Consider the following 15,844-nt stretch of genomic DNA (forward strand, 5'->3'; position numbering starts at 1 on the left):
CACTGACTCCATCACAATTCTCAAACCAAAAAGTAAGTCTGCCCTCGAAACCAACCTCAGCGAGCATCTTAAACTCAAATCCCTGAGGCCGAAGAGGATTTTAGACAATTCTGCTTGTCCTCACTATCTTCATCCTCATTCTACAGCCCAAAAGTTCGTCCTCCCACGCCCATCCCCTCATCGCTACTCGGTGTTGACCTTCATGCAGTAAGGGAGGCGTGCCCTGTTCTCCTTCATGCTCACCATCTTGTAAACAAGAGACTTCCCTAGGAAGTCGATCTGCCTCTGAAACATAAACCAACAACATCCCGGGCAGTCAGCAGGGATAGACAACTAAAACAATCTGCACAATCAAGTATTAAGTCATGTCATCCAAAGTCTTCCTACTTACATCAGTCAGTCCAGAAACCTTCTCCCCATTGTAGTCCCGGAGGTAGTGCATCGCATATATCCAGCTTTCCTCCCTAGTCACACAGTCAGCATCATGTACGACACAAGTAACCGAACAAATGGGAGTCCATCGAGACAAAAAAATTACATGTCGCAGCTGCGGTGCATGCCAGTGCTGAATTGCAATGTCCACCCTGCAGTTGACACCCTAACAGCAGGAATGCACTCGTGGATGCAACGTCTCAAATTAGATATCACCCTTGTTGCGTTCGCCGTGTGCTTATCTTCCATTTCGTGAGGCAACTCGTCCGTCTCTACTGGGTCCATTACAAGACACTTCTTTTTCTGAAGATCAATGGCATACACTGCCTAGCTATCCCGATGCTTCAGTATCAGCATCACCTGCGCCGGTTGTTGTTTTGCATACAAAGTTCGAATCAAAAAAAGTTCACCAAACTTGGCAGCAGAGTTAGAGGCTTATGCCAGCTAAACCATAAAAGGTCCAAGATCTCACATTCTGGCAGGCCTCAATCCTCACTCCAGTGTGCTCTTCGGTTATCATTGTTGCAATTTCACCGAAGTCAAGCTCCGATGCTCTTTCTACCTCCATTAGCCGGTCCTGTGAATAGATTATTTTTTCATGATTCATGTTAGTTCCTCAACTTTTCTTCTAACTCGAATGCACATGCTAACAAGCATTAAATCTGTTTCACTTACTTCAAGCCTGAAATCTGGTATCATCCTGAAGCGTTCCGGCAAACCAGCAAATAGAATTGTCTCCTCCTTCCTCACCAGCCACCACATATTCACCATGTGATCAACATCAGGGTCCCCATCACGATCGAAGTAAATCTGGATCTGGGTCCCTGTCAGGTTGGTCCTGTCCGGGTGTGGGTGACAATACCATTTCCTGCCATGTTTCACCATTTTATAATTTTGATTAGACTACAGTCTTCAGACCACTCCGGGACCGAATTTTTATAAACAGTTTATGTGCATTTTTTATTTACCTTGCCAACTCCATGGATGAGCACCTGTTCATCTTATCATGCCAGCCCATTACATCTCATCCTATAGGTTCATCGGGGTGCAGTCCCAGTCTCCCAGGGTACTTCTCTCTAACCTCATCCTTGGGTTTGATGAACATACAGAGATGTGACGGAACTTGAGCTGTGTATGGTGACAATTAGCCCGATGACCGAGAACTAAATTTTGCAATATTCAGACTTCATTTCAGAAATAGGAAAAAGAGCAAGAGGATGCTACGACACGCACCTTCTGTTTCCCACACCGGAGCATGCTGCCTGCCCTCAGAAATCATTGGTCCACCTGCAAGAACACACACACATAATGCAAGAGTCAGTCATCTTCACACCCAGACCACACTTAATTTTTTTAATAAGGCGATGCTAATTTTTGCACAGTCCGTCCTGGTGTGGGAGTCAAGATGATTATGGTTCCTTTACCTCCAGCCATTGCTCTACGGATCGCCTCCATAACGGGATCCTCTGGCACCACAGCCTCTTTTCCTTTGTCATCTGGAAAAAGTCAGAAATAAAACAATTAGTTTTAAATAAACTCCTAACAAAGCTGATGCAACACCCACATCAAGTGCATTTAACTAATCTCGGGGGGCTTACGTTTTCATATGTGTTGTACGGCCCCACTTGCTGATGGCCCACCAACGGTAGCACTGCTGGACAACGGCTCAACAGGGACAGCCTGGTCACCATGGCCTTCGTGCCCGACCGCTCGTGTGTTTGATTTGTTGCCGATGTCCGGTGTCGATCGTGACACAATGTCAGACAAAAACCTCACCTTCTTTGGCCAAGGATCTTCGCCTTCTTCGGCTGGTCTCTTTCGATCTCCTCCAGGATGTCCTGCCGATGCAGCCGTACCGCCCAACACTCTCAGCAGAGCAAGTGTCCCCATCCCCGTGACCACCATCATACTTGATCCATAAGCAGGCACTGTTAATTTTTTCCAAAATTAGGTTAGTCAACTACCGGGGCACAAAAAGCTCTCAAAACATGCAACAACCAATACAGTTGTCCATACGGCCAATGCGTTTTGTTTTTTCGTACCTTCCACTGTTGATACCAGAGTAGCAACAGCGCCTTTGCATGCAGAAACTGCCAGGGGGTCCTCAGCTAGATCATTGGCGTCAACCTCTGTGTTGAGAACAAACACGATATCAGATCTTTTTCTCTGGAAATTGCAAGCACTATAAAGGGTGCCACGACTTGTTGTCACCTTTTTTTCTAGTTTCCGTTCCAATTCTCGCGCGTACGCCTCATCATTTGATAAATGACTGCCACACTCCCAGCTTGGTGCTTTTGCAGCCAACCCTTCAGGACCAACGCTTACCTTGCCTGCAACAAAATTATTACATTTTTTTAGAACAATTGATATTACCACAATATCAGTCAAATTCCCTTCTTCGTTTTTTCAATTTTTACAGATTCTCTTTTACTAACCCAGGGATGCAAACATTGAACGCAGGCAGAATGCAATGTCCTCATCATGCAGGGCAACCTCGTCATCACTTTCAGCAGCAATACTTGGAACAAGGGCTGGCAGCGCCATCGTCGATGCAATGGCAACGCTGCTTGCACACGCATCAGCTTGATCAGCTGGGTTGACAAAGCGTGTAGCCTCTACGCCAACCCACGCCTTTGCACTCCAAGGAATATGAAAACGGCTATCGCCTGCCTCCCCACCAGCAATCGCAACTGCAAGCAAACGTCAACCCCAATCAAATTCATGGTCATGCACTCTACAGCCTACATTCCAGAAATTCAAAGAATGGAGCTCCTCGGTTGCGGAATCATTTACCTGATCCAGATGGTTCTCTGCGAGAAGATCCAGCACCAGAACCTACATCAGTGCCAACAAGTGAGATGTTGCCTCCTCGGTCTGCAATTTTTGGAACTTTTTCCTATCAGCTATCAGTGCACTCATAGTTCTACATATCGAATATTTTGTTAATAATGCGACCGCCCCACACCGCCCCACACTGCTTCGTGCGCCATGCTAACAGCATTAGGGTACAGCTTGCTTCCAAAATAATACTGTAGTTTCTTCTTTTGATCATCAACCTACATGATTATACTCTCCACAACCGAGCTCCTGTTTTCTTCAATTGTCTCTGCTGCAACCCTGACCATAGCATCCATAAGCATTGGCATGACATGGTCTTCGATCATAGCCATTATGTTATCCTTTCCCCTGCAGTTATATCAGAACATTAAACATGTCAGAATAGACCATCACCTAAATAGATCAGAGTGCATTGGTCTGCATAAACATATTTACCAGGTTGCTCACCTCTCCAACTTCGACCATGCTGGATGTTGCATCTTCACCCACTCTCGCTGCCATCATCGGGAGCCACCTCATAGGAAGCCCACCCATGCTCCCCTATGGCCTTATCTGCAATACAAAACAGACAGATTGTAAATTTCACAGCCCAGGGGAGAAATGAATTTTTGTTTTATGGTTCGAAGCCAACGAAATGAAGCCAGAGCTGTCTTTGTTTAGTAATTCCAATCCTAACCTTGTATCTCCGGTGCTCATCTGCCCTCTGCCGGTCTTCTTCAACCAAAGTGATGAGCTCCTCCATCTTCTCCGAAGAGTACACGGCAATCTTAGGCACTAGGTCGGTGTTGATGCTTGCTGCCTTGAAATCGATCCACTCGAGGCAGAAAAGATGTAAATTTTCAAGAGAACAAGAATGTGTTCATGCAAAACAGCCAACATTTCATGAAAATACATTAATTTTTTTAAATCTGTAAAGCTGTTAACCTGAAGCAGAAGATTCCACCCCGCCTAAATTTCCTTTGCATTTTCAAGACGGCTGATTTTGTTGAATTCTTCGGGGCACAATCCGTTGAAGAGAATATCACAAGCTTGAGCATTGTATTGCAACATCTTCAACTCATCCGCGGTAGCTTTACGGTTTGGTTCTCTCCCATCAAAGAAGTCACCTTGCAAACCAACACACACAATAGCCCAAACGGCGGGGTTATGTTCAAGAATATGCATTTTCATTTTATGCTTTCAACTAGCAAAATTAGTACCATCAAAGTAGGGACCTCTACGGTGATAATTTCCCTCGCTAGACGCCATACTCTCCTAGGTTGTGAAACCAATGCTATGACCACCAAAAGCTATGGAGATCAAAGCAAATGGAGACCAAAGCTTTGATACCACTTTTAGGATCGAAAGTATGTCTAGAGGGGGGTGATTAGACTACTTGACCAAATAAAAATTTAACCTTTTCTCAATTTTAGTTCTTGGCAGATTTTAGCTATTTTAGGACAAGTCAAGCAATCATCACACAATTCAAGCAAGCACGCAAAGAGTATTTTGGCAGCGGAAAGTAAAGCATGCAACTTGCAAGAATGTAAAGAGAAGGGTTTGGAGAATTCAAACGCAATTGGAGACACAGATGTTTTTCCCGTGGTTCGGATAGGTGGTGCTATCCTACATCCACGTTGATGGAGACTTCAACCCACAAAGGGTAACGGTTGCGAGAGTCCACACAGGGCTCCACCCACAAAGGGTAACGGTTGCGCGAGTCCACACAGGCTCCACCCATGAAGGGTCCACGAAGAAGCAACCACCCACAAAGGGTCCACGAAGAAGCAACCTTGTCTATCCCACCATGGCCATCGCCCACACAGGACTTGCCTCACTAGCGGTAGATCTTCACGAAGTAGGCGATCTCCTTGCCCTTACAAACTCCTTGGTTCAACTCCACAATCTTGTCGGAGGCTCCCAAGTGACACCTAGCCAATCTAGGAGACACCACTCTCCAAGAAGTAACAAATGGTGTGTAGGTAATGAACTCCTTGCTCTTGTGCTTCAAATGATAGTCTTCCCAACACTCAACTCTCTTTCATAGGATTTGGATTTTGTGGAAAGAAGATTTGAGTGGAAAGCAACTTGGAGAGGCTAGAGATCAAGATTCATATGGTAGGAATGGAATATCTTGGTCTCAACACATGAGTAGGTGGTTCTCTCTCAGAACATATGAGTTGGAATGGTGTATGTGTTCTGATGGCTCTCTCTTCGAATGAAGAGGAGGTGGAAGGGTATATATAGCCTCCACACAAAATCCAACCGTTACACATAGTTTTTCAATCTCGGTGGGACCGAATCAACAAACTCGGTCGGACCGAAAATGTAAACCTAGTGACCGTTAGAGATTTTCGGTGGGACTGACATGTAACTCGGTAGGACCGATATGGTTAGGATTTGGGCATAACGTAATCTTGGTGAGACCGATTACACAAATTTGGTGAGACCGAATTTGGTAATTAGCTAACCAGAGAGTTGGTCAGGCAAACTTGGTGGGACCGATTTGCTCTTTTGGTGAGACCGAAAAGTTACAAAGGGGAAACACTGAATTTACATAGAAATTTCGGTGGGACCGATTCGCTCTTTCGGTGAGACCGAAAAGTTACGAAAGGGAAACAGAGAGTTTGCAATCCCATCTCGGTGAGACCGAGATCCCTATCGGTAGAACCGAATTGCTAGGGTTTGGCAGTGGCTTATGACAAGTGAAACTCGGTGGCGCCGGATAGGAAGAATCGGTAGGACCGAGTTTGGCTTAGGGTTTAGGTCATATGTGGATATGGGAAAATAGTTGAGGGTTTTGGAGCATATCACTAAGCACATGAAGCAAGAGGCTCATTAAGCAACACATCATCCCTCCTTGATAATATTGGCTTTTCCTAAAGACTCAATGTGATCTTGGATCACTAAAATATAAAATGAAGAGTCTTGAGCTTTTGAGCTTGAGCCAATCCTTTGTCCTTAGCATTTTGAGGGTTCCACTTTCACATCCATGCCATGCCAATCATTGAGCTTTCCTGAAATAATCATCTTGGAATACCATTAGCTCAATGAGCTATATGTTGTTATGAATTACCAAAACCACCTAGGGATAGTTGCACTTTCAATCTCCCCTTTTTTGGTAATTGATGACAACATACAGATTAAAGCTTCGACAAATGATAATAAGCATGAAATATATCGTCGCTTTGAGAAGTATGTGCTAAGTAAGAGCTCCCCCTAAATTTGTGCATATTTAAAATTTGCTTTGTACTGCAAATGCACAAGGAGTTAGAGTCATGGGTTACTCTTCCATGTCACATACATCTTGGTGGAGCGCTTAAAATGATAAGAATGAAATACATGCACTCATCACCAAGAATAGTGAATGATCACATAAGATAGATAAGATAATAACATTAATCAAACATTAAGTGTAGCTTATGATCAAACACATGATCATCAATGTCTCACGAGCATAGTATCTCAAGCACTCAAAAGCAAACAAGTTTGAAAAACCACCAAATAAAGCAAGAGAGAAAAGCAACACACTCTCTCTCTCTCGAAGCCTATGATCTATACATTTTTCTCCTTCTTTGGCAACAAGTTGCCAAAAAGTTTCTAGAAAATGCATAGTGCTAGATCGACGCTCAGGCTTGATCTTCAGGTGGTGGTGGAGTCTGGATCACTCCAAGAACGAAGGCTTCTGTAGATGCTGAAGTAGACGCTGGAGTTGGAGCTGAAGTAGACGCTGGAGCAGGTTGGGCTGGTGCTACGGCTAGAGCTGAGGCAGTTGCTCTTGTGTTAGGAACTGGCACTGCAGACGACCTCGTGGCACTCTGGCAAAGGCATCAGTGGTTGTCTTCCCTTTCCTCTCCTGCATATCGTCTTGAAGCTGCTCCACTGCAGTCTGAATTTCTGTCACCTTGACATTCAAGTCATAGAACTTTTGTTCCATGATTCTCTCTAGGCTTGCCTGGTTTTGAGTTAGAGTGGCTAGTCCTTTCTCAATCCGCAGGGTGGATGCAATCAGGTAATCAAGCTGCTCTTGTTTGGTTTTCAAGAAATACTCAGATGCCTCCTCTTGAGTTGGCATCTTGGCAGTTTTCTCCTTCCTTGCCTTCTCCTTCTTTGCTTGTGCTTGAACTGATGATGGCTCATTCTCAGTCATTACAACTTAATTGTCCTTAAAATCTGGACGGATGGGCAGGTGTTCCTTGTCCAATAAATATATGCCCGTGCCCATCTTGGAGTTGATGAGCTCCTGAATTTGAGGGGCATAACCACAACTCCTCTTCTGATCTGCTGCAGTCCTCTTGATAGTCTCTATTATGAGGCTCATGACCTTGAATTTCTGTGGCACATCAAATACATGTAGCAAGTTGATTGCATGGCCTCTGATCATCTTGTGATCTCCAGACTTGGGCAATAAGGTGTGCCTCAATATTCAATTGATGGTTGGCAGCCCTGACAGAAGATAATGCACTGAGCCAAATTTGAAAGTGTCAAGAGCTTCATTGGGAATTTCCTTGTACATGTTGGACATTGAGTTATGATCCATTTTCTTCTTGGCATAGATATCCAAGTCATCTGCTTCCTCCTCTGGGGCATTGATCAACTTTGCCCATTCCTCAACAGTTGATTGGTACCTCGTACCCTCAGACATCCATGTGATCCTCCCATCTGGATAAAAGTGTGCCGTGGAGTAGAATTGCATGATGAGCTCCTCGTTCCACTTTGTGAGCTTCTGCCCAACAAAGTCAGCAACTCCACAATCACTAAAGTTGTCATACACTTCAGGATAGCGTTCCTCTTTTTTTTCAAAAGTAGCACGTTTTTATAGCAATTTCGGAAACTAGCAGTGTCGATATGTTATTTGCAAAACTAGCGGCCCGTCGGTCAATGGTTGGCCGAAGTGGACCTTTTCGGCCTACGGAAGCCCGAAGACACGTCTTCGGTTAAGCCAGGCCGAAGCGTGCGCGAACTGAGCCGAAGACGGGCCTCTTCAGCCAGCCAGAGACCGAAGATGGGCCTCTTCGGCCAGCCAGCGACCGAAGAGGTCTTCGGCTTACCAGTGGCCGAAGAGTAGCGGATAAGGCCCGAGCGGCATCTTCTTTCTCCTCTCGCTGTTCTTCTTCTGTCTCTCTCGTTCCTCTCTGTACATTGCCCCCCTTGCTGATCTCTTCGTTTCTCCATCTATTTTTGAATCCAAAGCACAGAAACGGTAGATCGTAGCCATCTCCATCGGCCTACGGTCATTTTTTCCCAATGGGATAGCTATTTGTGCGTACAAGTGAGGTGGAGTCATGATGGGGTGAGGAGGAGAGGCCATGGTGGGCTGAGGAGGAGGAGGCAGTTTGGCTGGTGAGGAGGAGGTGCAGCTTCGTGCCGCCGAGGGGGTGGCGTTGGTGGTGTCTGTTGGTGCAAGTTCTTCGTGAGGTGGCCACACGCGTCGAAGGTATAATCACGCGTCACATTTTATTAGTGTTAATTGGTTTGTGTTGGCATTTTAGCGGATAGTTAGTGTAGCCGGTAACAATTTTTTCATTGCGATTAATTAGAAGGTGGCAATGTCTGACAGGTGAAAATGTCTGTATCAGTAAATTTGACTGTTTACTATGGCCCTGGTAATGTTCGATATATTGAGTTGGGGGTTGATCTTAGCGAGTTTAAAAATGGCGTCATGACACTTTCAGACCCGGACAGAGTGGACATTAGACAGTTGAAGCACTGGTTGACTACTAGTTTTGGGTTGGATTCTGAAGTATGTTCCGCCAGTATTCATGCATTGTGGACCAAATCCTGTAAAAATGTCAAGTGGGAGTTGATGCCGATAGATAGGAGCCAGCATTGGTTGACCCTGTTAAGTCGTTGCCGAGACCGAAGAATCCACCCATATGTCCTAGTGCAGCCAGTGGCGAAGGAGGAGAATACCGTACAACTCCATGTGGGGTATGAACCCGGCCAGGGTAGTCGAGTTGCTAACGAGATTCATTTATCCAGGTCACAGCCACCGGATGTGGATCCTAGCCAAACCGAGAAGGATTCAGACTACATGCTGGACAATGTTTGTGGTTATGATACTGGGCAGAATATTCAGTCGATAATATTAGCTGGTTCTGGTGTTGCTGATGGGGATGAGGAAGGCGATGAAATGCAGAGGGTGATGGAGGAAGAGAACGATGATGGATATGCAGAGGATCTGGATTCTGAAAATTCTGAGGATGAAGTGGAGGTACGGATTCCTTCTGCATGGAATCAGGACATATCCACCGGCTTTACTGTGAACGATGGCCATGAGACTCCATGGCAATATAATCTGAACCAAGTCCAGATAGGGGCTATGTTTGATACAAAGAAAAAATTGAAGTATGCAGTGATAAAGTGGGCTATGTCTACTCAGAGGGTTTTCCGGACAGACAGATCAAACCCAACAAACTATACCATGAAGTGTGTTGAAACAGGTTGTCCTGCGAAGGTGCACGGGCACGTGCCGAAGTATAACATCCACTGGGTTGTCACGAATGTGGTCCCACATAATTGTGTGAGGAAAAACTTGTTGGTTCGTCATCCAAACCTGACTTCAACTCTCATTGCGCAATTCATGTATACTGAGATAGTGAAGAAAAAAGATATGGAAGCAAAACACATTCAGACAGCAGTGAAGGTCAGATGGAATTATGACATTCGTTATGGGAAGGCTTGGAGGGCTAAGCAGAAGGCTATGGAGGAAAGGTTTGGGACGTTCTTTGACTCATATGATAATGTTGTCCGTCTCCTGGATGTACTGAAGGAGAGGAATCCTGGCACTTATGTTAACGTACAACATACAAGGTTGCTGAGTATACCAGGTTTCAAGGTGTTGAAACGAGTATTCTTCTCTTTCGCTATGTGCATTGAAGCTTTCCGGCATTGTCCTCCTGTGATGTTTGTGGATGGTACATTCCTGACTGGTCAGTACAAAGGGCAAATCCTGACTGCCATTGGCGTGGATGGAAACAATCAAATCATTCCACTTGCCATGGCATTTGTGGAGGGTGAGAACTTTCTGAGCTGGGTGTGGTTCTTTCGGCAAGTGAAAATTGCCATTGTGAAGGATCGACCAAACGTGTGTGTCATTCATGATAGGTATGCTGGTATATTGAAGGCCGTGAAGACATTAAGGAATCCAACAGTAGACGAACCAACACCTTGGAAGGATTTGCAAAGCTGGTGGTGCATGCGTCATCTTGGGGCTAACTTTTTCTCACAGTTTAAGAACAAGCGGTTGATGAACTTGTTTAAAAAATTGTGCAAGCAGAACCAGGAGCGTAAATACCAATTTATTTGGTCAAAACTTGATGAGTTTACTAAGAAGCAGGTCCGTGCCAGGAAGAAAATGGAAAAGGACCAACAACAATTAGCAACACTCATGGTGGAGCTAGAGGAGCCAGTTGGTCTCTGTGACTTGCCAGCAATTGACCCTCCTAATACTAAGAGAAAGAAGGGGAGGGCAATAAAGGATTTTTCAGAGTGGATAGAGAAAGAGCCTCCCGTGAATTGGTCTTTGTTGCATGACACCCATGGAGCTAGGTATGGCCACATGACAGCCAACCTTGCAGAGGTGTATAACTTTGTACTCAGAGGGAATAGAGTATTGCCACTCACAGCTATTGTGGAGGCTGTATTCCATGGCACTTTGAGATATTCAAGAGACCGACACGAGTTAGCAAAGAAGCATATTATAGATAATCAGAACACACCTTACTGTAGCAGTGTCATGGAGTATATGGCAGAGAAGATAGAGAAAGCAAAGAAGCACATTGTGAGACTCGTAGGTAATCAGGAAAGGAGGTATGAGGTTCAGCTACCTACCGATGGTTTTGGTTCTGCGAATGAGGTGAAGACGCATGAGGTAAAAATTGGAACGGAATTTTATCCAACGTGTGAGTGTACATGCAACAAACCAAAGTTGTTGCACCTGCCTTGCTCACATGTGTTGGCTGCCTGTGGCTAGATTGAGTTGGCTGCCATCTCCTTTGTGTCGCCATACTACTTAAAAGAGGCTGTACTGAACACATGGACCGGTGAGATGACAGGGTTTAGAGTCGTTGGCAATTTCAACAAGGTTAACGACGGTGAGAGAGTATACATCCCGGATCCAGAACTTCGGCGAACAAGCAGGGGTCGACGTAAGGCCCGTCGAATCCGAAATGATATGGACCAATCTGAAGCTGGTGGAGCAACCAGACAATGTTTGCTATGCGCGACTTATGGGCATAGGATGAAATATTGTCCTGACCTGAACAAAGATGGTGCTTCCACATCGACGAGTGCTTCCACATCGACGGCTGCAACAACAGGAGCAAGAGGCGGACGTGGTCGTGGCAGTCGAGGCCGAAGGGGAGGACGAGGAAGGAATAACTCAGAAGCTATATAATGTGGGGGAGAATGTTTTAATTTGTAATATCGTCTGGACTATGTTTTATTTTGCAATGTCTGAACTATGTATTAATTTGTAATGTCGGCTACTTTGTATGTCCGAACTATGTATTAATTTGTAATGTCGACTGAACTATGTTTTACTTTGTATGTTTGAACTATGTATTAATTTGCAATGTCTGGACTATGTTTTGATTGCAGATATGTCTTTGTATCCGTTGCTTAATGGTACGATTGATAAAGGTCACTGGGCTGCACTTATGCAAGGGGGCAAGAACTTAGACGTTTTGGTCACTCGCACCCCGAAGACTAACTGGATGATACACCCTTCATGGGTTGATAGGTATTGATACATATAGTGCCTTACATGTTTGACATAGGTATTGAAACATATAATTACTTACTTTTCATGCTACATTCTCTTTTTTTGTAGGTTAAGTTGGGCTGGACTTCTACCCTTGGCACGGCTGGTTGAGGGTATGTTGGAAGAGTGGGTTGACCATCCGAACTTGGATGAGGCAGGTGAACCAATGCAGTTGAAAAAGAGGCAAGTGAAACGATTCTCTTACGACAGGTCACTCCTTACTTGCTTAGTAGATAGATGGAGACCAGAGACACACACCTTTCACTTTCCTTGGGGAGAGATGGCGCCTACTTTACAGGATGTCTCCTACTTGTTGGGATTACCTTTGGCCGGTGATGCCATAGGTCCTTTAGAGGCAGAACCTGGCTGGCTTGCAAATATGCAGGCCCGTTTTCTAGCTGCGGTGCCAACTGCTACGGGCTTAAACGATGATCCTCACGGGCCACGTTTTAGGTGGTTGAGCCAGTTTCAGGTAACCTTCGTGGCCACATGACTATGTTTTTTTAGTTACCAATAGTACATCGTTCACACAATTGTATGTTTTCTATGTAGATTGTCTCATTAGGATACCCCGCAGTAGATTTGTCAGACGCACAGATTGATCGATCCCTATAGGCATATATTCTATGGTTGTTCGGCAAAACGATGTTCACGGAGAACCATGTGACCACTGTTGATGCACGATTCATCGGTATTGCACGAGAGATAGCTGACGCACGTTGCCCTGCGGATATTGTCCAGAGGAGTTTTGGTTCTGCCGTGTTAGCAGCTACGTATAGAGGCTTGTGCAAAGGTTGCTTATTGAAGTCTAGAAAGTCAGGTCTGGTTGGATGTCCACTATTGTTGCAGCTCTGGTCTTACGAGAGATTCCCTATTGGACGACCCTATGTCTCCATTGACACACCGTTTGGGTTGGAGGACATGGCAGGGGCTTACGTGCCTGCTATCGGCGACTTGCCTACTATGGGATCTGTTTGGGCACGGAGAGAGGTAGTTTTAAATTATGTAATTCGTTCGATTATTTTTGCCGTGCAATAGTATTACTAATGTAAATTTGTTGTCATGTACAGAGACAGTTTGCACATACCCAGGTGAAGGGCTGCTACCCGTTCTTCACGGTGCAGTTTGATAGTTTGCACGAGGATCAAGTTATCTGGGAGCCCTACTTGTATCAGACTATAACATCTAGGTATCCAGTTGGGATCTCTGCCTTATGCACTAGAGATCGGCACTACTGGATGACCAAGGCAAAGTTGGTGTTCGACGTGACGGTTGAGGAGATGGCTCTTCATAGGGTGATGAGACAGTTTGGTCTATGTCAAGAGCCTGCAATTCCAGATATTCCATGGATACCAGACCACGTTCACAAGTAAGTAATAATATTAAAGTTGTCAGCACTACATTCAGAATATATCTAACCATGCAACGCGCATGTCAATCTGATTAATCTGTCAATCTCAGGTACAGTCGCGTAGGAGGAAACAAGTCCATGGCTGTTTGGCTTCAGAGCATTAGCCCTTACGTTCAAGAATGGACTATGGCACCGACAAATATCTGGAATGAGGTTGGACCCTTTGACTGGGACAAGTTTGGGTTGTATTTACAAACTTACCGGCATACAACGAGGATCTACTTGGTTCCATCAGCTGCTCCTGATCAGATTAAAGCCCCTCTGACCAGCGATATGTACCCAACTACCTCTGTTGTGGGAACGAGACACCACGCGGTACGTGTCATGCTTCTCATATGTGTAGTTCTATCATAACCTTATCATATACAATGGGTTAACTCTTCATGTGCAGAGTGACTTGACAGTCCAGGCGCGAGAGGAGGTTTCCGCTTTAATGCGGCAGGTTGAGAGGGGGGATACTATCCCACAGCCAGAGCATCTCTCATGGTTGAGGCGTATGGATGAGAAGTTAAGAGGGATTTACGCATCACTTACATGTAGACGATCTACGGATGTTGTCATTCCTCGTCCCGCACATCGGCCCCCACGTCCCTCTGTCCATCGTTCAGAACCACGACACTCTGTGCAGCGTTCAGAACCACGACACTCCGTGCAGCAACCACGCCTCTCTGTGCATCAACCATCTCCTTCACAACTAGGGAGCTCTTCCTGGAATTAGCCATCGCCTTCTCAACCAGGCACCTCTTCCTGGTCTCATCAAATGGAACTAGGTAACACTACTTTGTACATTCTTTTCAACATTGTAGGTTCGCAAATTAATTTTACCCGTTTTACTATATTGTGGTAGGCAACCAGTCGCGACAGTTCATGCATTCAGTGCAATCACCGATACTTAGTGGTGCTGGATGTGGATTAGAGGGCTATGGCGATGACGATGACCAAGCTGAAAACATTTATGACTTCTCGCACACGGTGTTTCACACTCCACCACCACCACCGTCGCAGGAGACACAGACAGTGATAGACGAGGTTATCTATGGTCGTGGTTTTTGTGAGCATCGTCCACCGCCTCAGCGCTTATCGCCTTCCGGCCCTCGCCCGAGGAAGACCCAGATTCGTCGTCGACCCCCGCAGTGATATGATTATCTATGTATGAGTCATTATCTATGTTAGTTTCAGACTATTCGCATACGTGAGTCAGTATTTATGTATGAGACATGCTTCATGTATGTGTTACTATTGCACTTGCTTCTATCTGATAAGGAGACATATATCGTTTTATGTATGCGAGAGACATATTACTATTAATTCGCATTGTTATTCCAGTTACATTTTCAAAGAGACTACAACCGATAATTAAGATACAAGCACATCTAAATTAAACGGTGCGGTTGAACTTAATAAATACAGCTTACATACTACAAAATGAAATTAACGTAGAACATAATGCCCTACTTGTTGAGGTACAACTGGAATACAGCTTACATACTACATGAAGTCATCATCGTCATTCTCCGTTGATGCAGAACTCTTGCCCTTCGACGATGCAGAACTCTTGCCCTTCGTGGATGCAGAACTCTTGCCCTTCGACGATGCAGAACTCTTGCCCTTCGTGGATGCAGAACTCTTGCCCTTTGATGATGCAGAACTCTTGCCCTTCGATGATGCGGAACCCGGGAGCGGCGGCATGAAGATATCATCTTCGTCCTCGCTCTCCTCAGTCCAACAAAATGGATGCTTTTCTAAAGTCCTTCTAAAAGTTTCACTCTTCGGATCCACTACCTTCTTCCACCTTTTATTCAACCTAAGAAGTTCTTTACGTACCTCCGCATAAGTCCTTTCAGGCCACCCAGCCCTACGTAATTGGTGAGCCAACTCATTCATTATGGTGTCACTACCGGTGAGTTCTTCCCATGGAACTATCCTATTGTCCATCCTGAAATCGGTAGCTAGCCTCAGAAGAGTGCTGCTCATCTCAGGGTGAAAACTACGATCGAAAGGATAATGGGACATCTCGACTACACTGGACTGCTTATTCACCTCCGGGTCAAGGGGGTTTTATAGGTAGAGAGGAGAGAAAATGGTGGGAAGGAACGACTGGGGTATGGTGGGAAAGGGTTGGCGGGAACATATGGCGGGAAAGGGTTGGCGGGAAACGGGTGGCGGGAACATATGGCGGGAAAGGGTTGGCGGGAAACGGGTGGCGTGAACATATGGCGGGAAAGGGTTGGCGGGAACATATGGAGGGGAAAGAGTTGGCGGGAAAATATTTACGGAAAGGGCTGTGCAATTTTTTTTCATTGCAAAATGGTTACACAACATTCGTAAGTCATAATAAAAAACCCTTTTCGGCCTACAGTAAGCAGAAGAGCGCGACCATGCAACTTCGGTCACCTGTTCACGCAAAAAGGTGGGGCCCG

At 45.4% G+C, this 15,844-nt stretch overlaps 1 protein-coding gene across 5 annotated transcripts in view; it reads left to right on the plus strand.

Annotated features, from left to right (window-relative positions):
• Positions 1–14,750, plus strand: part of LOC123061114 (uncharacterized) — a 19,529-nt gene extending 4,779 nt beyond the window's left edge. For 2 of the 5 annotated variants that reach the window (XM_044484038.1, XM_044484042.1), the window contains exons 10-17: positions 2,893–3,285; positions 11,851–11,992; positions 12,083–12,485; positions 12,566–13,003; positions 13,084–13,382; positions 13,475–13,739; positions 13,816–14,194; positions 14,272–14,750. Coding sequence is in view for 1 of the 5 variants with exons in the window: in XM_044484042.1 (XP_044339977.1) it covers positions 12,659–13,003; positions 13,084–13,382; positions 13,475–13,739; positions 13,816–14,142 (1,236 nt within the window). In the remaining 4 variants the exon portion in view is untranslated. Of the gene's footprint in view, positions 1–2,871; positions 4,216–11,850; positions 11,993–12,082; positions 12,486–12,565; positions 13,004–13,083; positions 13,383–13,474; positions 13,740–13,815; positions 14,195–14,271 lie in introns of those variants that run through there. The other 3 variants (XM_044484040.1, XM_044484041.1, XM_044484039.1) reach the window with 3 other exon arrangements.
• Positions 14,751–15,844: the final 1,094 nt, after the last annotated feature.

This window comes from Triticum aestivum, chromosome 3A (assembly GCF_018294505.1).
Source record: "Triticum aestivum cultivar Chinese Spring chromosome 3A, IWGSC CS RefSeq v2.1, whole genome shotgun sequence".
Lineage (NCBI taxonomy): Eukaryota > Viridiplantae > Streptophyta > Magnoliopsida > Poales > Poaceae > Triticum > Triticum aestivum.